General features: G+C 37.8%; 1 protein-coding gene across 1 annotated transcript in view; it reads left to right on the top strand.

The window, feature by feature from the left end:
* lpar1 (lysophosphatidic acid receptor 1) overlaps positions 1 to 16,574 on the top strand; it is a 53,430-nt gene extending 36,856 nt beyond the window's left edge. Inside the window, exon 3 of the mRNA XM_074691107.1 lies at positions 13,681 to 16,574. Coding sequence (XP_074547208.1) covers positions 13,681 to 14,003 — 323 coding nt within the window. The 3' untranslated portion in view covers positions 14,004 to 16,574. The remainder of the gene's footprint in view (positions 1 to 13,680) is intronic.
* Positions 16,575 to 24,169: the final 7,595 nt, after the last annotated feature.

Below are 24,169 nucleotides of genomic sequence, written 5' to 3'. Positions count from 1 at the left end.
GAGAAATAAAATATATGCAGACATTTCTTATTCACCAAATCCCTTGTTTTCAACAATACCAATAAATTTAGATAATTTCTTTTATATATTTATATATTCTAAATGTGGCTTCCAACTAAGTTTATGATCTAAAATTACTCCCAATAATTGAGTTCTACATACTCTTTCAATTTCAGTTCCATACAGTGTGAGTGTGATAATGAAAAGAGACCTGAGCCCACAAACAAAAATGTCCTCTGCTGTAGTTTAACATGGTCAAATAGTCCGTCTGCCTTGGCTGAACTACAAAGGAGAATTCCAGTACTCTGTTAGCTATTTGCAAGAAGAAAGTTAAAGTGTTTTGATAAATCATTTTATTATTCCATTATTCAATTATTCAAAGATTTATGAGCTGGATAAATCACATTTGTGTCCTTTCGTTGCTGCCAAACCTCCATCTGATGGAGCACGCCTTCAGAGCGAGGGTGTGTGTTAGTTCAGTCTGGAGTCCTCAGCTGAGTCTGGGTGAGGTCATTTTCAGGGGATATGAAATATATTTCACTGTTGTTGCACTGTCAGAAGGGAGGTAGTTGCTTGATTTAATTAACTTTGAGCAATCACTGTTTTTTTCACATCTCTTGGGCTCTTCTCCTCCTTATATAGAAGTTTCCCTGTTTTCCATCCAATGTTGCGTTCAGCTCAACAAAAGGCTCTCAGGTTGGTCAGAATCTTCTGGGGTTAAAGTTTCTGTTCAGTTATAATGAGCTTTCTGAGGGAGGGTTGGGATGAGTTGATGAGAAAGTAAACCCCACAACAATTCCCAATCCATCTCCCATCTGCTGAACAGATGATAATAACCGTTCCCCTGGTGCCTGCTGTCCTCTGCGCTCGGTCCTTCTCAGGATTCTGTAAAAACCAGACACGGATGAGTTCTTCTCAGAAGGAAAAGGATGAGAAGTCAAGAAAATGTGGTTACACACATGCTTGGCAAAGGCACATACTGTATGTGAGTGTAACATAAACCCTTTAGGCTTAGGAGAGAACAGTGGGTCCTTCCATTGGCTTTAAAATCAGATGTTCTCAGTCAGGCTAATGATGGGAACACAAAACCAGAATCTGGGTTTTTCCTAATTTATTGTCCTGAGACAGCAGAGATGTGGGAGCACAACAAACAAATATAACTTACTTTGTGTAGAAATGGTCACATTTTACAAGACCTCAGTCAGATCCTCCTTTGAGGAACATAAACTTCCATGATCCAGCGTAAGTACGACCCTTCCTTGGTCAAGTTCATACCATCCAAAACATTCATCAAGATGAAATTTGACAATCTCTCTTTTTTTAAAAAAAAAAAATCTTCTGACTGGCATCCATGGAAAGATACCCGTCCATATGTCGATAAATTCTTATTATCCAGGTGATTTAACAGCTACTCAAGCAAACTTATGAATATCAATATTTCTAAAAAGTCTCTTCTGTTGAAGAAAATGCGACAGGATTAGGAAATTATGGACCTGTACTGTCCAAGTTTTTGGGATCCTTTCGTTGGGATGCCAGACTAAACCAATTCGGCGCTTTGTAATGAAAAGCCACGTGACAAAAACAAAAGACAAAGAACACAAATCGCCGGATGTCTTCCATCGTTACTCTTTGTTTACTGTGTCGCGTTTTTCTTCTTTGTTGGATTTATTAGCGAGGTACACTGTGTTGAGCTGTTGTGGTGTCACACTGTTACATAGCTGATGCAGCTATCGGCATCTTGTTTACACGCCACCTACCACTAGGGGGCATGGTTGGCTGTGGAAACACAAACAGGATCAGGCTTAACTGATCAAACCCGTACCAAACCATACGAAGCTAAAAGGACTACTTGGTGGATTTACAGTAGAATTAATCACTATAACAAACGCACTCTCCCAACAAGGGTTTTCTAAATAAACAAAGTTTACACAAATATATACTCTTCATAATAATTCATATATTGTACTTTTGTTCTGTTTAAGAGTCTTGAGAATAGAAATACAGCAGTTCACTTGGGTAGCCATTTTCTGTTTGAACTTTTGGTTACTGTTATACAAAACTAAGCAAGGGTACCTTTCACATTTGAAATGAAAAAGTACCAATTAGTACCTGGCAATTTGTATTGGTACTCAACGGTACCACTTTTTGGTACTTTTGTGTGTTTATATGGCAATAGATATTATTGTGTTTAATAAAATCTCAAAGTTTTTCAATTGAAAATATTTATTCCTTTTCTTTAAATTCTATTTTTATTTGGAATGGACGGATTAATACAAAAGTACGACACCATTATTGCAGGTAAAATGAAGGTCTGTCCAGTTTTGTTTTGAGTTCTGAACAAGAAAATGCGACATCAATTATTCTGACATTAGATCAGGGTTAGGGTTAGGATCACGGTCCACACAGTCCGTTGATAATACATTATTGAATGTCCAATCAAATGTTCAGCAGCTGAAAAAAACAAAACAAAAGAAAACAATAATAGTAGATACTTTTTAACCTCTTAATGATATAAATATCAGTTCACTCTGGATGAACTCTATCAGATAAAGCTCAAAGGCTCAATTAAAAAAAAAAACTCTATTACATCTTTTTTTTAAGATAGAACAGTTTACATGTAACTATAAACAGAGAACTTGGGTGGTTGTCTGCCGCTGTTGTCATAGAAAGAAAAATTAATACGAATCAAGCAAAAATTAAATGATGATAATATTTCAAAATAAAATTACCAGTGGGATCAAATGAAGTCTGCTCTCTTGGGGAAATATTTATTTCTTTGTGTATAAACTTTCAGTTCCATTTGATTTTGCCTGAATTGGTTCTCAGCACTACAGATGGAATCCAGTCTGTACCTATAAGAGTACCTAATTCAGTACCCAGAACAGAGACAGAACAGAAAGGCATGTACCTTGTCTATGTTGAGCTATTTGGGAAAAACAGACAAAAAAAATCTGTTTCCTGTTTCATTTTCCCACTAAGATGAGGACTTCCATAGAACTCAAAATCTGTTTTCAAGCTAGAGATCAAACACGAAACAAGCCAGTCTCATCATGTTGTAACATTGACTCAGACCTTTTCCATTCAGCCTCTGCGTCTCCTCTGCTTCAAAACATGTTTGAATGACACCAACAGAGATCCTCATCCCCACTTTTCAATGAGTCAACTGCACTCTCTCATTCACCATGACCCCTGTTCACTATGTGTCTGTGTGTCAGGTGCTGGCTTATGGAGAGGTCTTCTGTGAATAATCTGATTATCCTAAAGCCCTCGGTGCAGTAAGCGGTCGCATCGTCAGACAGCGTGGAGTGCCAGAACATACCACCAGCTCAACACATGCACACAGATGCTGTATCACTGACATACACTTATCTGAAATCACACTGTATAACCAATCGATGTTCAACATAACAACCCACTGGCTGCTCTGTTGGAGAATGTGACGCATGACTGAGGGCAGACGCAATTAGGGCCAAGTCCCATCCTCCAGTCTGCTGTCCGAGTCTGTCTCAGTGTGTCACCTGTTTTCTGAGTTTGAATGTGTGTATGTGTGAGGTACACAAAGCAGCAGATCACTGATCATATTTTCTTTCATTTTTACTCTCAATGCTGGCTCCTGTCTTCATCACTGGCATCCTGTCTCATTAGAAATAAAAGTCTTAGGTTTTAGCCAAATCTGTGCATATCTAGCCATGCATCTTTTTATACAGTTTTTTGCCTCTGGGTCTCTTTACATGAGTGTCAGTTTCTGTGTCTGCCTTGAACCCTCTCCTCTGCCTGAAAGTTGATGTTTTAGTTGTTTCAGGATGTTTCTGGGCAGAGAGTGAGTATGGTTACCTCAGCCAATCACAGCGTGCCAAGTGCGCAAGTGACTTTGTGTGTTGATTAGCAAGTGGAAGAAGCTATCTTGAGCGGCTATGCTAGTTGACACAGCACAACCAAAGCGAAACGAAACTCCAAACAGATAAAGCTTTTTTACTAAACAAGGGTCAAGCCTAGCATTCGGGAACTTGGAGAGCAGCACAGGACGAAAAAGCAAGAAAGTTCGCTTTCTGCTAACCAGGTACGAGTCAAATACATGATTAGCTTGTGCTAACATGCCAAGTCAGGTGCTTGGCTCTTGAGACTCTCCCATGTAGAAACATGATGCCACAGGTGGTTGCTGGGCTTGTGAGTGCGTTCACGTAGTCATGGTTAGAGGCAGTGGGTGTGGGCTGCCGCTGGCACTGAGCCAAGGAGGAGGAGCCCAGAACACAGAGATGTAGTTGAAAAGTTGTAGTTGCAGTTTTGAATTGGTCATAAATACTACCAACACTGAAATAGTCAGCATGGCTGTTTTTCTGTTTCCAGATTTACTTTCAGTTCAGAAAAAAACATTGAGTGTACATTGCAAGTTTCTCAGAATAGTAGAAACGTCAGCACTTGAAAGTGAATGAGTCACTGTATCTGACCAACGACTCTGCAGATACGTTTCAGCCCAGCCGAACAGGAAACCATTTCAAAGAACCCACTAAGCCTGTGTCTTTAAGCACTAGTTCACTGCGACACCACCACCAGACCCCATCAGCGTCTCCACCACATCCCTCTTTATCAATAACCGCCAACCTTCAGCTACTGAATGCGTTATCTAATCTTTAGTGTGTTTTTGTGGAAGTAATGGTGTGGGAAAGAGGATCCTTTTTTTTTTTTTTTTAAATCCTTTAGTGGACAAATGGGAAGTCATCTGGACTCTCAGAAATATACACATAATGGTTTCAGTCAATTGGTGCATTTCCTGAGGGATTAAGGTCAGAAACCAGATGATGGTTGGGTTGGGATAATAAGAGATGATGGAGAGAAGAGTGAAAGAGATGGGTGACATTAAGAGGCAGGCGAGAGGTGAGGAAGGATAAAAATAGGAAAAAGAGAGAAATACAGGAAGGATCAGTTATGAGAGCATGCAGAAGCCACTAGAGTAATGTAGAAAAGTAATGCTCATAGACATTCAGAAATCTAACTTTCTTAAATGTATTCTTCTGTCTGTTTTTGGCTTGCTACTTCTCCAAAAAATTGTCACCGATCACTGTTAAAAATTCTAAAATGTGCAGAATGTTGAGGACAAGTGCACGTCCACATTTCACATTTCTAACCCTCGTACTTTTTAAAATGTCTAACATTTAAAAAAAATGGACCTATTGAAATGAATGGGAAATTATCTGTCACCATGGAAACCACAGGTAATACCACCAACTTTCCATGCACATGTGGCTAACTTCAAGTTTTACAGCCCTGGTAAGACTGGAAGCAAAACTAAAAGAAATACAGATTTTAATCCTGTGTGGATGGATTCTTTTAAATGACTACGTGCCAGCTTAATATACAGTTTTAAAAAGTGGTAAGACATTGGCAAACATCCTAAGACGATATGTTAAGTGATATTATCAATATATGTAATCAAACTCAAGTATTCATTTAAAATCTTTTAAATTTTGCAATTTCTTAAATTTCATTTTTTTTTAAATTTTGCAATTTTGTCTTTTCTTTTCAAAAAAATTAGCAATTTTTCTTTAAATTCTTTTTTTTTTCCACTTTTTTTAAACTTTCTTTTTGGGGATTTTTTTTTTTTTTTTTTTTTTTTGCATTTTTTCCAAATTCATTTATTTTTATTTCTTTCTTTCTTTTTTTTGCATTTAAATTTTTTAACTTGCAAATTTTTGAAATTTTTTTTTTTTTTGCCAATTTTTTTAAAAATAAAATAAAAAAAACCGTCAAACATCACTTTAACATTTCCATAAGTTTAAAGTCTTAAACCTTCTCATTTGAATAACTATTTACTTGATTTTAACTATGCATAGAATTTTAAACTCTATATAGTCTTTTTTGTGGCTCCTGATTAGATAGATAGATAGATAGATAGATAGATAGATAGATAGATAGATAGATAGATAGATAGATAGATAGATAGATAGATAGATAGATAGATAGATAGATAGATAGGTGGATAGATAGATAGATAGATAGATAAAATACTTTATTAATCCTCGAAGGGAAATTCATGAATGACTTTAATCCAACTGAGTTGAGGCAAAATGGCTCTTATGAAAGCAAAGGTTACAGACCCCTGGGTTAGAGGGTTAGGGCTCAGCAACTCAGCATTTGCCTCTGGAAATGTGGGCCCCTCTGCTCTAGTTTCATTTTAAGACCAAAGAGAGATAGTTGAGATTTAAACTGGTAGCACAATCTGGCACCTGACTTACTTTTGACTCTCTTAAAGTGGGAGAAAAAGTATCAGCGGTTGTTAATCGATGCAGTAATTGCCTGTTTCTCATCCCGGTAATTTCTGCAGTGATGCCTCAGAGGCTCCTCAACAATGACTCGTAGGATCTCAGTCTTAAGCATGAATGATACAAAACATCTGACACAGGAAAAGAGGATTGGCTTTCTCAACTGGTCGGTCTGACAGGAAATGACGGCTTTGGTTCAGAGCAGTCATTTGTAAAGGTTTGGGTTTAGATAGGATTACTGATTGTTGTGGTCAGGGGAACTTCATCAAGTCACTGTTTGATACATTCAGTCAGATTTTCTTCAATTCTTCAGCTACAGCACCATGAAATATCAAAGTGTTTGCTGGTCCTCTGATCAACCTCACCCTCTATGAATGATTTTTTCCTTTTTCTGCTGTTTACAGTTTTGCTACTCTCATGATTCCCACTTTTGGAAACCTGTCATACACAGATGAAGTCTGCCACGTGTTGACCCAAAAACCCCACTAAGCAGTTTGCTTTGGTTTTTGGACGACAGAGACAAAAGACCTATTTTGTATTTTTAGCTGTACATAATTTGCTTTGGATACAGACAATCATGATTCACACAACGCAATCTCGGATTCATTCAGTATTGGAACTACTTTCTGCCAACAACATGGTTTGTAGAATATGATCCTGCTCATTCTACAAAGCTTTACAAATTCCTTTTTCATGTTCAAATATTGTGGAAAATATCTCATAGTGGATTTGTAGCAACTAGCTCCCAAATATCAAATGAGTTCTTCAGTGGACTACGGTATTTATAACCGCCCTTTACCTTATAGTACAATGGCACTGTACAAAGCAGGAAGTTTTTAAAAAAAAGGTGTTTTATAATAGAAAAAAATCTACATTTTTCAATCAACAGATTCCTGAAAACTAATTTAAAAAAAATAGAGATGTATCAGGATTTTTTTGTTCAATGGTTTTAAATTAGGATTTAAAAAAAAAAAAAAAGAAAAAAAAAAAAAAATTATATATATATATATATATATATATATATATATATATATATATATATTTAATATCTTATTATTATTATTATTATTATTACTATTATTGTTATTATTATTATTATTATTACTATTATTGTTATTATTTATTTATTTTGTTTTATTTTTTAATATTATTTTATTTTTTCAATTTTGTTTCATTTTATTTTTTCAAATTGAAGTCCTTTATTTTAGTTTTTGTTTATAAGCTGGTTTGGAAAAAGAATTGTGATGTCAGATCCCCTGATTAAAACTGCCTCACATGTGATGTGCATTTAATTGGGAAAAATGTCTCCTGATATATTCTGTAGACATCATCATCATCATTATTCAACTTTTTCACTTAGTCTGTTGTTAAAAAGCAAAATAATAATTGCAAAAATCAGAAACATCAAAGAATCGCAATTCAAATCGAGTGGGCACACTAAAAATGGTAAAAGAATCAAATCAGGACAAAGCACATCTGAGTAATTCTGTGGTTAGCTAAATCTGACTGACTGCAATTGAATGAGCTGCTGCAGAGTGTGTGTCAGGCTAATGAAAAACAATGTCCTCTTTCTGGAAGTAACATGACACGTCCTCCATTAGAGGGAAGTCTTCTGTTGAGTTACAGTAAAGAGAGATCCCCGTGTCTTAGTGTGAGGCAGTTTTTTGTGATCAGACTCTGCTGAAGTCATCGTTCATTAACCGTGACATAAATCTCCTTTTGGGCCCAATCCTGAGGAAAATGTTGATTGTAAGCGAGCATACTTGGATGGGACTGGCTGTTTTTTTCAGAGTGCTTACTAAACACAGTCACACTGTTTTCACATTGTGTTCAAGTGTTCCTCCATCTGTCTTTGTGCTTTTGTAATTATATAAGAGCATTTGCGTGTGATTGTGTCTGCACATGCGAGTGTTTATCTGTGTCTACCCTCATCTGTATGCGTGGGTGTGTGTGGGGTGTGTTCATATGTGTGTGTGTGGAGCTCATTGCCATAGTCTGGTCTCCATTATTTCATCCTTTTTGTTCCCATAGCACTCTGTTGTCTCTCATACTGAAGACTGTTTCCGCTGAGAAAAGCAGTGAAGTGGTGAAAGTCAGGCAGGATAAGGAAGCAAACACTTGCTTATTTGTTTTGGATAACACAGGCTGTATCCAAAGTTTGCCCACTACATTTGCTTCATGTACAGATTTTACCAAAATGTAGAATGAAGTATATAACAAGATTAAAATCGAAAAACACCAGCCAAGCACTAGTTAATTTGACCCAGCAGGATGGGTTGGGCCATTTTAACCCAACACATGAATTAGATATTCTAGCTAAATGGTGGTTGATTGTTTCAACCACATATGTTTGATCTGACACACACTGAAAGGGTGTTTGAATTCAGCTTCATTTTAGACATATGTCATTTTGCAGTGGAGCACTGACAGCATGTCCATGCTGTGGAACATGGATAACAGGTCTGTGCTGTAAAGCACAGACAGCCAGTCTGTGCTGCGGATCACAAACAATTGATCCATGGTGAGGTGTTCAGACAGTTTATCTATACCAGAAGTCTTCAACCTTTCCTTTTTTTTTTACTACTTTTTTTTTTGCCATTTTGCTTTAGCTCACCTGTATTCAAGTCATTCAGGAGCCACAAAATTACCTTTATACTCACAATAAAGACCATAAAGTGTATAAAATTCTTTACATCGGAAAATCTAGTGATTGTTTAATTATCTCAAACAGAAGTTGTTTAAAATTTATAAAATTGTACTTGTGATGTCTTAGTCTTTTATTTTGAATACATTTGCTAAAATAGAATTAGATTTTTTTTCCAAAAATAAAACAAAATTGCAAAAAAATAAAAATAAATTAAGTAAATCTGAAAAAAAAACATATAAAATTTCAAAGCTTTGTAAAAAAAAAAAAGTATTTTTTTTTCTGGCCGGCCTCCATACACATTGGGTCCAAACCTTGAGTGGGGAAAAAACTTTACTATTATTTTTTATTGAATTGCTAAGTAGTCAGCTTAACAAAGGTCTCTGGTACGATTTCCATGACAACTACAAAGGGATGAGTCTGTAGTACAAAGTACTAATTCAGGTAAAATCAAATGGTACCATGTTTAGGTACCTAAACACACCACTGTGACTGTTAGGGAGTGGAAGAGTAGGTAATTTTCCTACTGAAAATGAACCCATCATTAACAGTTTATAAATTGAAAAATAAATATGTTAAATTTAAAAACTTTAACATTTTATTATTAAACACCTTTTTCTGCATTACCACATAAACACAAAAAAGTACCGAAAATTGGTATCAAATATAATGTAATCTGTCAGCCACCACTGCTTGAACTGCAAAACTAAATTTATGTCTGTTGTGTCTGTGTGTCCTGACTCTATCAAAACCTGGAAAGTGTCAGAAAGTATCTTCCAGCGTTTCCAGGCCTCCATAAGAGCAGTTTTTGTTTACTTTCCTCTGCTGACTTTCCATTTTCCCGTCTATTTTTCTCTCCCCATGTTCCCTCCATGCCTCTCAGGCTGTGGCAAAGCAAAGGGATTTTCTTAGGGTCATGAAAAAGACTATTTGGTTCTCCTTTGGACACAAACACTTATTTGCCCTCTGTTCACCTGGCATGGCATGAAAGTTGCTCCCTGTGGCCACAGTAAATGGACACAACTTCATGGAGCGATGTAAAAGACTTTTTTTTTTTTAGATGAAGGGAGAAACACAAGCAGCTATTCACCCCTGGCTTCAGAGAGGAAATGAAAGAATCTGAGGGTGAACACTCTCAGGTCAAAGCTTCACACAAAGACTGTTTTCTTCCTCAGTCTGAGGGAAAAATCAGGACCAATCCGCAAAAAAATACAGAGTATGTACCAAAGAAAAAGTAATTTATACAGAGACTTAAAAAATTTAAATGAATGTGATTTTTTTAGCTACTTTTTGCAGAAGTGCAAAGATAATACAGGGTTGAAGTTTGTCAGCTATACCCATTGGCTGCTGATGGCCCCTACAGATGTCACTTATGTTTCACAACAGGGCAGGCAGGGGGATGTTCTGGCAGAGCTTGTCCATCAATATCAGACTTATAGGTTGTGTCCCAATCCAGGGGTGAATTACGTCAAAGTGGTTCATTGAAGGCTCCTCCATAATGTGGCCGGGAAATGTGGCCTCCTTTTTGTGTGCGGCAAAGGACAGATTCAGTGATTCCTTCTTAGCTTCACATATCCTGAGATCCATTGTGCATGAGCACCGAAGATGATGGACAAGGTTGAACTCCAGGAGGAGTGCCGTTTTATCCAGATGTGAAGGATTTCAGGCAACATACACGTGATTGTATTTATAAAACATTGAAGATTTTTTTTAACTGTGGAAAAATTTGTTTGGTCTCTTTTTTTTAATAATTTACTGAGATAAAACAGTTCCTCTTAGATAACCTTATTAGATGTTTTTTTCTTATTTTTTCATTGTTATAACAATAATCTTTTCATTTTTATTATATAATTATTATTTTTGTACAGAGAACTCAAACAATAAATTAAACCAATTCATTACTGTAAAAAAAGGAATAAAACTGCTTGCATTTTATAATATATTTTACATTATTTATTTTTTTCATTATTTATCTATTTATGTTACCTTTTTATTTAATTATTTTTTTATTTTATTTTTATTATTTTACATTTATATTTTTTTTACATTAATTATTCATCCTTTATTTGTTTTTTATATTTATTTTTATTTACTTCATTTTACTTAATTATTTTTATTTTTACTTTTTTTATTCTATGTTAGTTAGTTAGTTGAAAATGTATGATGTTGCTTAACTCTGACATGTACTCTGTGGTTGTACACAAATAAATTTATAAAAAATTAGAAATAGTAACCAAAGCATCCTGTTAAAATGTGAGGTTTTGGTTTACACGTTTGAAAAGTAATGCAAATCTGACAGGTGAGGGCGGCGCTGTGTGACGTCAAGAGGGACAAACAGGAAGTGCTCCCTAGACCAGACCAGCTTGATTCAGATTGGCCTTTGTGGTCTATGAAGGCTACGCAGGTCAGGTTCTCAGAAGGCTTCAGTCTTTGTGAGCTACAGACCTTAAATTGGGAAACAGCTATGAACCAATGTACTGATGAACCAACCCCTGTGGGTGGCAGTGGTGTCCTCTTTGGATGAGAGATTAGCATAGATTATGAGATGACAGAGAGACAATGGCGAAACGATGCAAGTCAGAAAAGTTCAGGCAACTCACACTCAAACAGAGGATGTGTAAAGATTATGAGAAAGATGACAGAGGTTATAGAGAGGATTGAAGGATGGTGCCAAAAAGGAGGGAACAAAAACAGGTGCTTTTGGAGAAACCACCTATCTTCTACTGCCAATAACTTTAGATCAGAAAACGGAAGAAACATTTTCTCTTCCTGGTGAAAAAGCAGTAAACTTTTTGTTTTTAATTTGTAGTTTCAGTTTTTACATTGCCATGGAACACATTATCCGCATGTTTTGAAGGATCGGTCAAAATGCTCCAAAGCGGCTAGCAGCCAATAAGTTAATGATCATGTTTTGTTTCAGTCTGATCTCACATAAAACCAGACAGCGTGGTCGAAGGCTGGAAACACGGTCATGTAATAAACATCATAACTTTGGTCTGAAGTATTTTGATTGTTTTCTGTCTGAATTTCTCAACACTCTTGTGTTCCTGGTCAGAGTAAGATGTTTCAGCGGGAGTAGAAATTGTTCTCTGCTGGGCTTCGAACCATTTGAGAAATTTATCTCGCTCTGGAGAGTCTGCCTGCATAGCTGGGAAGTGAGGTCAAGCTTTCTCTGCAGCTGCTGCCTGCAAAACACTAACAGATAACAGATTCAAGAAGCCTGCCTGTCAATACTTCCCTCCCCGTCTCCTCCTGACTCTTTCTCTCTGGTTGCCCAATTTCTCATCAAGTCGTCTTACTGTGCAGTCTGAGGAGCACTGTGTCCTACAGCTCTAGTGACAGCTTGTGTTTGTCAGTAGAATAAACACTTTAACATGACATCTGTAAGTAATGAGTCAGCGACCCCCTCGATGTGCAAATACCTCTCATAGTCAGAGATTAGAGGACTTGAGATATAATGATGGAATACTACCGGTGTGTTTAGGAGGGTGGTGACAGAAAACCTGTTGTTTCTGTTGTTTGAATTCTCAGATTCAAGATTCAAGCAGTGTTTTATAGTTTAGTTTTGTAGGATAGTGAAACATTTCACATGTAAAATTCAATGTTTATGTTATAGCCTTTTGTTTTCTTGTAGAGTCGTGTTTCAAGCTGACTGGGCGGAAGTTTCTGTAGCTGAACCGTCTCCCTCCCCTGTTAATGGAACCGTTAAAAGACAAACACTGAGTCATGGATAAAAACAAGTTTTTTCAAGCCAGTTCTTTCATGACAACACTTTGAGACATTAGTCCACGCTTCTGTTACCACTCAGCAGGATTACTGTAATGTCTTGTATGTAGAGGTTAGTGCAGGAGTCTGCAACCTTTACCTTGATAGGAGCCAATTTGCCTCAGCTCACCTGATTTAAGTCATTCCAGAGCCACAAAATCGACTTTAACTTCACAATAAGGACAATAGTCAAGTGTAAAAAATAAAATAATAAAACATAAATAAATTAAATAGTTAAAATCTAGTAAATAATTGTCTACTTAAGTTTTTTTTTTAATTTATAATATTGTACTTGTGATTTTTTTTAGTTTATTTAAAAAATTTGGAATTAAAAAAAAGATTTTTGAAGATTTGGGAAAAAAAATAAATGTTGGTATTCAAAACATTTGCAAAAAATCAAATAAATTTTGAAATTTCAAAAATGGCAAAAATAGTAAAAAAAATATGATCTTTGATAAATTTGCTAAAATTAAAAAAAAAAAAAAGAAATTTAACACAAAAATTGGAAAGTTAATTAAAAATGGCAAAGAATTATAAAATTGTGAAATCAAGAAAATTTGCAAAAGTCTGAAACATTTCTGAAAAAAATATATATATTTTTGCAAAAATTACAAAAAGAAACTTAATTTTAAAAATTAGCAAAATACAAATTAAAAATTGAAATTTAAAAAATGTGCAAATTTTAAAAACAGAAATGTGAAAACCAGGTATAAAAACTCAGAGAATTCAGAATTTAAAAAAAAGAAAAATCTGGTAAAAATAAATTTTTTGAACTTAAAAGATTCTGGAAAAAAAAACTTTAATTTGTTTAATATTGAAAACACAAGAACAACAGAGATTAACACAGAAAACACAACACAAGAAACCCAAATAATCCAAACTATAAACTCAAAAGACAAACCAAAAACCATATCCTGATAGAAAAGTGCTCTATAAATAAAGTTTTATTTGATTTAGTTCTATAAGGAAAAGGAGTTTTAACCCCTCCCCTCCTGCTTTGTGTCTCCTCAGGTGCCTTCATCATCTGCTGGACCCCTGGCCTGGTCATCCTCCTCCTTGACGTCTTCTGCGCCAAATGTAACGTCCTCACCTACGAAAAGTTCTTCCTGCTCCTCGCCGAGTTCAACTCCGCCATGAACCCCATCATCTACTCCTACCGAGACAAGGAGATGAGCGCCACCTTCAGGCAGATCCTGTGCTGTCAGCGGCAGGAGAACGTCAACGGGACAGCGGCAGAGGGATCCGACCGCTCTGCGTCGTCCATCAACCACACGGTGCTGAGCGGAGGAATGCACCACCATCACCACCACAACAACGAACACTCGGTGGTATAGAGGAGGGCTGGAGAGCGCAGGGATTAACGGCCTCGAAGGGTTAATCTGCTTTTTGGTAATACTGACTGGAGGAAGAGAAGTGAGGTTGGACTGTCAACATGAAATGACCCGTCGACAGGAAAAGGAGGTTACTTCAAGACCGGAGATGAAGGAGGAGGAGTTCTGACATCACGATGAAGGAGGAGACGGTTCCTTTGATAAAAGACTTCAACACTGTTGGGAGGAAGAGCAGAGGACAAGTCTGATCTTTGAGGACACGGAGAGGCTGTGTGTATTTTTGTCTAGCTGTTTATTATTTTCAGGTTGTTGGAAACTTTGATGTTAATGAACTATTTAAAGTAATCTGTGAAATGAAGGTAATGCCAGTATAACCTGTACCTTTCTTTCTAGCCTTGTCCAAATTTCCAGCCTTTAGTTTTGAGTTTGAGCCTTTCCCTCTCAGTAACTGATTAGTTGTGCCTTTTTTAGGGTCTTCATGATCACAGATTTGAAAATTTTAAAGTAGTCCTAATTTTTGATATTTATACATATTTTGTGGAAGATTCTTAAAACTTAGGGGAATTCAGACCAACTCATGCCGTCCTGTGCCTGAAATTAAACAATAGCTCTTATCTTCAGTAGTTTCTACCCTTTAGAGAGTACCAAGAGTTTTATCAGACTTATCATTTTTCACAGATCTTATTCAAAGATTTATATCACACCACATATCCTGCTTCTGCTGATACAATTAATGACATTAGCTGTGTTTCCGTTACACCAAGGATTGACATAAAACGTAAATATCACAATTAAAAATGGAAACATCAAAATTTGAAAAACCTCACAACAATAAAAAGTTTATATAAAAGCACTTGTGAGATGGTTTTCCTGAAGTTTCGATGCCGAAGTTGATCAAAAAAGTGCGATGGAAACACCTTTTTGGAAAAAACATGTCACCAGATGTGACATGTCCAGCCATGATCCTCTTCCTGGTCGTCCAGGACTCTGGCGTTCTGTGTTCAGTGCAGATGTTGGTGTTTCTGAGTGTCAGTGAAGGCATCATGAAGGCTGTGAGGGTACTGAATAAGGCATTTTAACAGATACCGATTGAATTCTGTCTGTAGTACCAATTCACATAAAACCAAACGGCAACATGAAAAACTTTTTTTTTTTGACTGAGGAAGTGGAAGAGTAGCCGATTTTCCACGCTGGACATGAACACAGCATTGCAAGTTTATATTTTGAGAAATATATTAAATTTAAAAACTTTGACATTTTATTATTAAACAAATTAATATTTATTACCACATAAATACACAAAAGTACAAAAAATTGGTACCGTTGAGTACTGATACTGATTTCCATCGGTACCATCTTGCTTCAAATATGAAAGTACCCATCCCTACTTGGCGTAAAAAAATAGATAAAGCACAAATGTCCACGAATTGACACCATTAGTGCAAGTTGTGTGAATTCTAGTCGTAACAAACACCCACAAACTTAATCTAAACTTCAAAATTATTGCTTTGATTTTGCCAAAAGGTGTAACGGAAACGCAGCTACTGAAATGTACTTCTCATGTAAAATGCTTCACAGCACTACCTGTTAAAGTAGAGTCAATATTTTCTCTGCATCAGACTGATTTTAATGAACTAACATCCAAAAACTGAAGTTAATGTACGTTTCTGGGCTGGGAGAAATTCAGAATGTTTGTTTTTCAGACTCAGGAATTACAGACGAGCTGTTCCAGGGAACTTTTCAGAAAAAGTGGACTGATGTTTGCAGTTTCTGAGCATACGCTGTGCCTCAGTGGAAGCAGAGTGAAGGTCAGAACATGGGATGCTTTTAGTCAGCTCAGGTCATGACATGACATGAAATGTGCCGAGCTGTCTGCTTCTGTGGGTTTATCAGCTCATGAGACCGACTGAAGAAAAATAACAGAGGGAGGAACAGTGAGCGGTGTCAAAATTTAAACTCTGAGGATGAAAGGTTATGAAGTAATTCAGGATTATGAAGAAGAAACAAAAGCTGACAAACGTCTGCATAAAAGTTATATTCTGCCTCTAGTTTCTGTTCCCCGATTCAGAGCTTTGCTTTGTAGACAAGCAAACTGCCAAACATTAGAAAACAACCAAATCATGGTTCTTAGTGAGACTGTAGCAGCTTTTCCGATCAAGATCAGTGTTAAACAGAAGCCTAAAATTCCAGCTAGTTGATCTCAGGTCAGAAAATGTTTTTCCCTTTTTTTTTTTTTCTTTTATACCATTTGCAAATTTACACTTCATTCATTTTCCGTACCCCCTACCCTGAGCAGGGTCACGGGAGCCTATCACAGCTGTCTTAGGGCGAGAGGCAGGGTACACCCTGGCCTGGACGCCAGCCAATCACAGGGGAAGTAGACACCTGTCAATACACAATTCAAGTAAGTCTGATTAAAAAAGAAAAAAAACATCTTAAGTTGAAAAAAAGCATTTTTTACCGTATGTAGAGCCGTGTAACCTATGGAAGCCTTTTACTGACAGTAATAAAAAAATAATTGAATAAAAAAAATGGAAAAAAAAGTATTTCATAATTATGGGTTATTACAACTCAGCTTCTCATAGTTGTGACCTACTGCTTTTTTTTGTTTTCAATTTTTTTTTTAACTGCCATAAATGGGCTCCCATACCTAACACCTCTTCAATACAAAATTTGTATTAAAAAAAATACTCTAACGACTCTGTCTAAACATTTAAAGTAGCTGGTGCACCCAGTCTTTACAATACTTAGCTTTGAGCTCAGAGTCTTTTGCCCTTCCTGTTTATTTCTACACCGTCTCTCAGTACCCAATCAGATTGAGCTGATTTAGAAAAAAAAAAATTCTCAAATTTAAAATCCAGATCTGCCTTTTTTTAACTACAGACTCACTGTTAGATGTGAAGCTGGTTTCCCCTTCAACTCCACATTAAATAGACAGGACACATTTACTGCCATGACAGTATTAGTGAGGATAAGTTAGCCAATCAAAGTATGACGTGCGTTATGTGGCTTTGAAGTAGTGTTTTGAAAAAGTCTATTTTTAATGCTCACTGAAAAACAACTGATATTCATCAGAAAATCTTGAGTGTTTGAGCCTTTTCCCTTTTTGCACTGCTGTAGAAGAACAAAAATGGAGGATTTTAATCAGTAATGGCGGTTTAACACTCAGCTTCTAAATGGTCGCGATAATATCTCAGTTAAAACAGAAGAAACAACTTTTGTTGACTTGTTTTGGTGAAACTAAAAATCATTAGCTTCTCCTTATGATTCAGTAATTCTTGGGTTGATAAAAACACAAAAACGGTTTGGACTCTATCCTTGTGTCAAACCCAATGACGCGCTGTGCATAAACCACAGCAGCTTAGTGGATTGAAGTATTGCACTTTTTCTGTCATGATATACTCGATTGTCCCGTTGCTTTCAGGTTATTTTAAATAAGTGCCAGCTGACATTTCTTTCCTCATAGTTTCAAATGGTGCTGTATTAATCCAGAAATGCACTCCTTAACTTCTGCTATGTTCCTGTCCAGCTGGTCGTCAGCATCAGGATGTAGTGACGTCCTAACGAGAATCAAACACATATTCAGCCAAAATACGCAGACGAAGCCCTCAACAGCTGACAGAAAAGAAGAAACCACAGCCAAATACTTTTTCAAGAATCAGGATGTTTGTCAGGGATTTAAGCTGCACTAATAGCACAAAGACAGCTGGTACTGATGTCGGAGTTTGTTGACCAAAGTGCTGCCTTGGTTACTGGGCAACAGGAGTGCCTTTAACTAGAAGAGCTTGCAGAGTTATAGGGATGGGAATTGATATGATTTTATTGATTCAAGTCTTTAACGATTCCTTTATCAATGCCTTTCTTTCATTTAAAAAACTTGGTATCCTTCCGTTGCTCCACTGTCGCCATTGTTAATTGTCGTTCATGGTAAAACGTGACATATAGTCTCGTTTTTAACCTCTTATAACTAATGAAAACGAAACTTTGCAGAAAAAAAAGAGAACTTGAATACAATGCAACCAAATAATATCTTCAAATCACCACAACAACCAGATGTGAGAAACATTTCTACGAGGTGTATTTATTTTTTAAAGTTTGACCATAGCCCATCTGGAATGACTGGGGAGGCAGATTTTTTTTTACCTAACATAATGCAGCCAGCCACCAGGGGGAGCAGTTTTTGTAGTGACCTCACTTCCTCACAAGAAAGCGTCCATTTTTCTCTTTTTTTTTTTTTTTTACACTACATGGTTTTTCAAGGCACTTGGAAGAAAGGAATCGTTAAGGGAATCGTTAAGAAAAATGTAAATGTCGATGGATTGAACCATTTTGAACAGCTCTCGATTCCCATCCCTTCAAAGTTATGTTTCTGCAGTGTCCCGAAGTCAGTTTAGACTTTCTGTTTTTCAGCCTGTTATCTTTAGATTGTGCCTGTGAACTATACATAAAAAAACATCGTAAACAAAAAGGGCAGCGAGTTTTGCCTCAAAGGAGTTGTGACAGCAGCAGCAGTGCTTCTAAATATCTCATGAACTAACTTTGCAAAGAAATGTCTGCGTGGACATTTACTGTAACTGTTTCTAACAAAGTATTCATTCAGGTAATAGAGCGAGTCAACTTAACTTCCTGTCTTTGGACGTCTCTGTTTACCAGTGTGTCGCTATTCGTACACCATTGTAAGTATGTGTACAGTATGTATGTATATAAAAACATTATTCAGAATTAATCACCAAAGGGAACGTGTTTGTAAATTTAACTGTTACACTCTGTCCAGATGTACTGTAGGATTTCCTTGATGGTTTTGTGTCGTGTTGTGAGCTTTTTGTACTGTGTGACCCTTTCTTTGGACGTTATAACACATTAACATGTTTGTGACCCAGAACTACTTATCTACGTGTGCAGTGCCTTGCAGTGCTCTTCCTAACTTTACACCAGGCCAAGAAGACGGCGTAACGCTCAGGTGGGATGACTTCAATCCTGTTTTGTTTTAGCAAGGCTGACGGGTGTGGTCAGACGTGAACATAGTGATGTCACAGAGTCCAGGGCCTGTATGCACGTTCAGCCATTAGCAAAGAAAACAGACTGTTAGAGCTAACGATCGACCGTTACAGACGCTAACGTTAGGATTACAGTGCCTGTTCAACTGTTTAAAGGCGAACATTGCGCAATGTGTTAAAGTTGAAGACAAAATATATAAAGATGGTGGATAATTCTTTGGAAAGGTGGCGATGTTGAGCCATACAGCAATTTTTTTTTTTTTTGTAAACAGATGACATAAGGGAGGAAATTGAGGTTTCAAAGCGACTTCAACAAGTTTGACTGGCTCTTGGCTTTTATACGTCTGTGTGTGAATCGAAGAGTTCGTAAACTGCTTGTAGAGTTATTCATAGAGTTCCTGGGGCATTGCTGTGACACTTGCTCCGTAAATCAGCTTGTTGATTTTATTCTTGAGATTTTCTACAATGGGCTCGGAAACACCATTAACATTTAATTTGTTCAAGATTGCCGAACTTTCTCTTTCTCTTTGTTTTATATCCGATTGACTAATCCATGGGGTCTGCAACCTCCACTATCATCAGAGCCATTTTGCCTCATATCACCTGGATTAAAATCCTTCTAAAGCCTCAAAATCTTCTTTACCTTAACAAGAAATGCAACACAGTGTTTGAAATTCAGTACATAGTTAACACATATTGACTTATTAGCTAAACAAGAAGATTATGGAATTTATAAAATCGTAGAACTACAAAAAAAAATACTTTATTATTATATTTATAATATCATTCAACTTGCCGGCAAATGGATCTATCCACACAGAATAAAATCAGTATTTTCTTCCAGATTAGTCTTTTTGTAGATGTAGTTATCTTCCCAGGGCTGTAAAACTTGCGGTTAGCCACAGGTGCATGGAAAGTTGGTGGGCTGTTGATGTTGTAGGAGGTGAAGTAGAGCTGTGGCAGGCTTTATTTAGTTCAACAAAATGTTAAATAATGACTTCATTTAGTGTCAGTGTCATTTATTCTCAATACCCTCTGTAGGAAAAACGAAAATTCTTTAAATTATATCTTTTTAAAGCTACAGGGAGCCACTGCAAAAGGAGTCAAAAAGCCGCAGGTTGAAGACCCCTGGACTAGCCAATACCTGTCACACTAGCCACGTTTACATGGACCCAAATATTCCGCTTGTATTCAGTTTATTTGCTCAAACTGAAAGAATTTAACCTTTGTATACACCTCTTTCCCAAAGAAAAGTGCCAATCCGAATGGACATTTAATTGGTTTCACAGGGGTGGAATATTCCTTTCCCCAAACCGATTGAGGTATCATGTATCCACTCAAACTGAAAGTTGTCAGGGTGCGTTCTATCAGCGCATGCTCAGATATGACGTAAGACGCAACTAGAGACGTTCCTCAACTTTAAAAATGGCGGCAAGCAGTCAGCACTGGACTGCTGCGGAAAGTTTGTTTTTTATAAACTTTTTTTTGACAAACTCGCAATACGGAGTATTGAAACACCGTGATAAACAAACTGTCGTCCTCCATCTTTGATAAATCTCGTGATGTTTACATTTTTCTGCGCATGCCCCATTGACTATTCTGTTTGATTACAGCGGCGCATGTAGACCAGAGATTGGAATATTCCTTTCTATGTTTATTATTTTCAGAAAAGTCATTTGGAAAGATTCCATTCGGAAATACGAAAAACTGCTCGTGTAACCGTGGCTACTGTTACAGCTCGCCAGGTTTATTGCTGTTTATTCGTAGTAGGCACATGCAGGTTCCCCTGAGTTATGACATAATCTGCGCCTGCGTCTCTTTCACGGTGTAATGAGTTAACTGGACGATTATTTGCAGTCGTCCATGCGGCTAACGCTGCAGCCAAACAAGCCATTCCTAAACAGGACGTTAGGACTAATGGTCCCGTTTGTTTAATGACTGAACATGCATACAGGCCCTGATGTAAGGTGAGAAGTTGAACCACTAGAGGTCGACAGAAGCTGGACTTCAGGCTGTTTGGTCACTGTGGAAGTTTGTGTGTTGCTAACTCCAGTGTTTTTCAGTTACCTTTGTGTAAATTACACTAATGTCAGTGTTAGAGCAAAGTCTCATAAAGATTCTTATGCTAAAGACTCAACACTAAGAAGAGTAAGTGAATATAAACAAAAACAGATGATGTGTCACTGGTTTGGATGTATTGTATGATGTGGTTATTTCCAAGGAGTCAGATGAGTTTCAGCTGATTTTTCTCACCCTAATGTTTAATCATCAGGTGTAAACAGACAGCTATCACATCACCAGAGGTGTCCACGACTTATCCTCCAGGTGTTAAGGCCTGAAGGTCAAAAGTAGTTGTTTCTAAGGGGTAACTTTGACACAGGCTTAAACGTGTGTATCTTATCTGTAAGGGCCGATATAAATAAATGTCCATCAAGAGTCATAACGTTGATATCCAAGCAACAATAAAAACATGAGAAAAGTCTGATCATTTGTCTTCAAGTGGGTTTTTTTGTTAAAAAAAACTTAAGTCAGAGAAAGCATTTTGAAATCACTTCAAACATGTTTAGGTTTTTTCCACCAACTCATACAGAATCAGAGACAGATGAAGGAAACATTTGGTTTGGGATTACAGTAGACCAAACACCCCAAAGACCATTGGTGCGTTCCATTTACATCAGACCTGGGAAGTATGGGAATGCTAAAATAAACAAACAGAATAGAACAGGAGCTTAATTACTGTTTACTAGGGGGGCAGCCATCTTTGATTGTAAACTCAGGGAGGGGGGGGGGGGGGGGGGGGGGTGTGGATCCACCAACTTCCCAGTTGGAAATTCCAACCCCAGGGGGGCGCTCCAGTTGAAATCCCGACTACTGAATATAAATCACACGTACTGTTCTCACATCACATTGACAGAGAATGGTCCCAAAAAGTTCTGTAGTTCTGTGGGCCAAAATGCCTTGTTGATGCCAGAGGTCAGAGAAGAATGGACAGACTGGTTGGAGCTGATAGAAAGGCAACAGTAACTCAAATAACCACTGGTTACAACCGAGGTCTGCAGAAGAGCATCTCTGAACACACAACACGTCCAACCTTGAGGCAGATGGGCTACAGCAGCAGAAGACCACACCGGGTGACCCTCCTGTCAGCTAAGAACAGGAAACTGAGGCTACAATTCACACAGCGACACCAAAACTGGACAATAGAAGATTGGAAAAACGTTGCCTGGTCTGATGAGTCTGGATTTCTGCTCCACATTCAGATGGTAGGGTCAGAATTTGGCCTCAACAACATGAAAGCATGGATCCATCCTGCCTTGTATCAACGGTTCAGGCTGCTGCTGCTGGTGTAATGGTGTGGGGGATATTTTCTTGGCTCACTTTGGGCCCCTTAGTACCAACTGAGCATGGTTTAAAGTCCACAGCCTACCTGAGTATTGTTGCTGACCATGTCCATCCCTTTATGAGCACAGTGTACCCATCTTCTGATGGCTACTTCCAGCAGGATAACGCTCCTGGAATCATCTCAAACTGCTTTCTTCAACATGACAATGAGTTCCCTGTACTCAAATGTCCTCTACAGTCCCCAGATCTCAATCCAATAGAGCACCTTTGGGATGTGGTGGAACGGGAGATTCTCATCATGGATGTTCAGCCGACAAATCTGCAGCAACTGTGTCGTGCTATCATGTCAATATGGAGCAAACTCTCTGAGGAATGTTTCCAGCACCTTGTTGATTGAGGCAGTTCTGAAGGCAAAAGATGCTTGTCTTGGTTTCTGGGTTGATTGTGTTTTCCTCTTTTCCTTACATGACCTTGTTTCAAACCATGTCCTCCAGGTGTTAAAGCATCATTCTGCTCATGAAAAGTGCTCTTGTGTTGTGTGTTTCATGATTTTAGCAGCAGGCTAAATAACAGAGGCCAAATGTTTTCATAGGAAAGAATGTCCTGTGTGTGTGAGTGTGAGCCCGTTGGTGTAAGTGTGTATGTTTATTGTTCCACAGCCTCTCAGTGCTAGCCTCCAGTTGACTGATATACGTCTCCACGCTTCCTCCTGCTCTCTGCGTCGGCCAAACGGAGCCAGCTCAGCCACACAGGAACTTCCTGTGTGCCGCTGCTGAGTGAGGGGGATGTGACATCTTTGTCACAATGTCAATACGGACACTTTCTGTGGTTCCCAGAGTGTTTGACTTCTGATACGCTGAATGATAAATACATCCCCGCTCACATTATCCTACCACGTGCACGGCTGCTTGGTGAAAGCATGAGGGGAAAAGGTAGGACCAGCTTGATTTATGACACATGGAAAAGTCAACAAGACATTATGAGCCGAGAGCGCCAAGATATCCAGGAACTGATGTTTTAAAACTGGGACACTTCCTTTGAAACGCTAAATATCAATGCTTCATGTGAGGAGATCATCATGACACATCAGGAAGTGTTTTCTTCATCAGTGTTAGCTTCTGCTATCCAAAACATTCAGAGTTCTGCTGCAAGCTAGCGGGAAGGTTAGTGAGTTCATCCAGATAAACCTTTCACTGGAAAAGAGACAAATGGTTGAGTCTGAGTGAGTGTCACTCCTCAGTATCTGCAAAGGGAAACTTTGCGTAACAATGTAAGAAAAACATTTCAAAGGAAAAAGCTCTTTGAGAGAAAGAGAGTGAAATGGGCTGCAGCTGCAGATAAGAAAGGAAAAAGTAGGGATAGAGATGTTTTAAACATGACTAAATGTATTTTCTCTGGAGAATAAAGTTGGGTGATACTGGGATTTTCCATCTCAAGACCCCATCTGCCACTTCAACAAACACACACATGCTCTGAAACACTCATCACACAAACCAAGAGGAAACCAACTGAAGGTGTTGGCTCTCTGGTGTCACACACTAACTGAGGGAAAGATCCTCCTCTTATAGACTCCCCAGGCTGATGAGCAGCAGCTGGGAGCAACAAGGACAGGTGAGCTGAGTTAGAGCTCGTTAGGAGAGCTGGAGGTCACACCTCAACACCCCAACAATACTATGGCTTTATCAATTTTTCTAGATTTCCATCACAAACTAAAAGAACATGTAAATAGTGAGGCTGCCTCAACTGCACATTTGTGAAAGTCTCTCTTTCAACAAAGTTGAAAATATCTAAATTTTAGATTTGTGCCCGACTTTGAAGCCTCATGCCTCA

Source organism: Halichoeres trimaculatus, unplaced genomic scaffold (genome assembly GCF_033239565.1).
Source record: "Halichoeres trimaculatus isolate MK-OKI-2021-1 unplaced genomic scaffold, fHalTri1.1 fHalTri1_scaffold_16, whole genome shotgun sequence".
NCBI lineage: Eukaryota > Metazoa > Chordata > Actinopteri > Labriformes > Labridae > Halichoeres > Halichoeres trimaculatus.
This window is presented reverse-complemented; position numbering and strand designations above follow the sequence as displayed.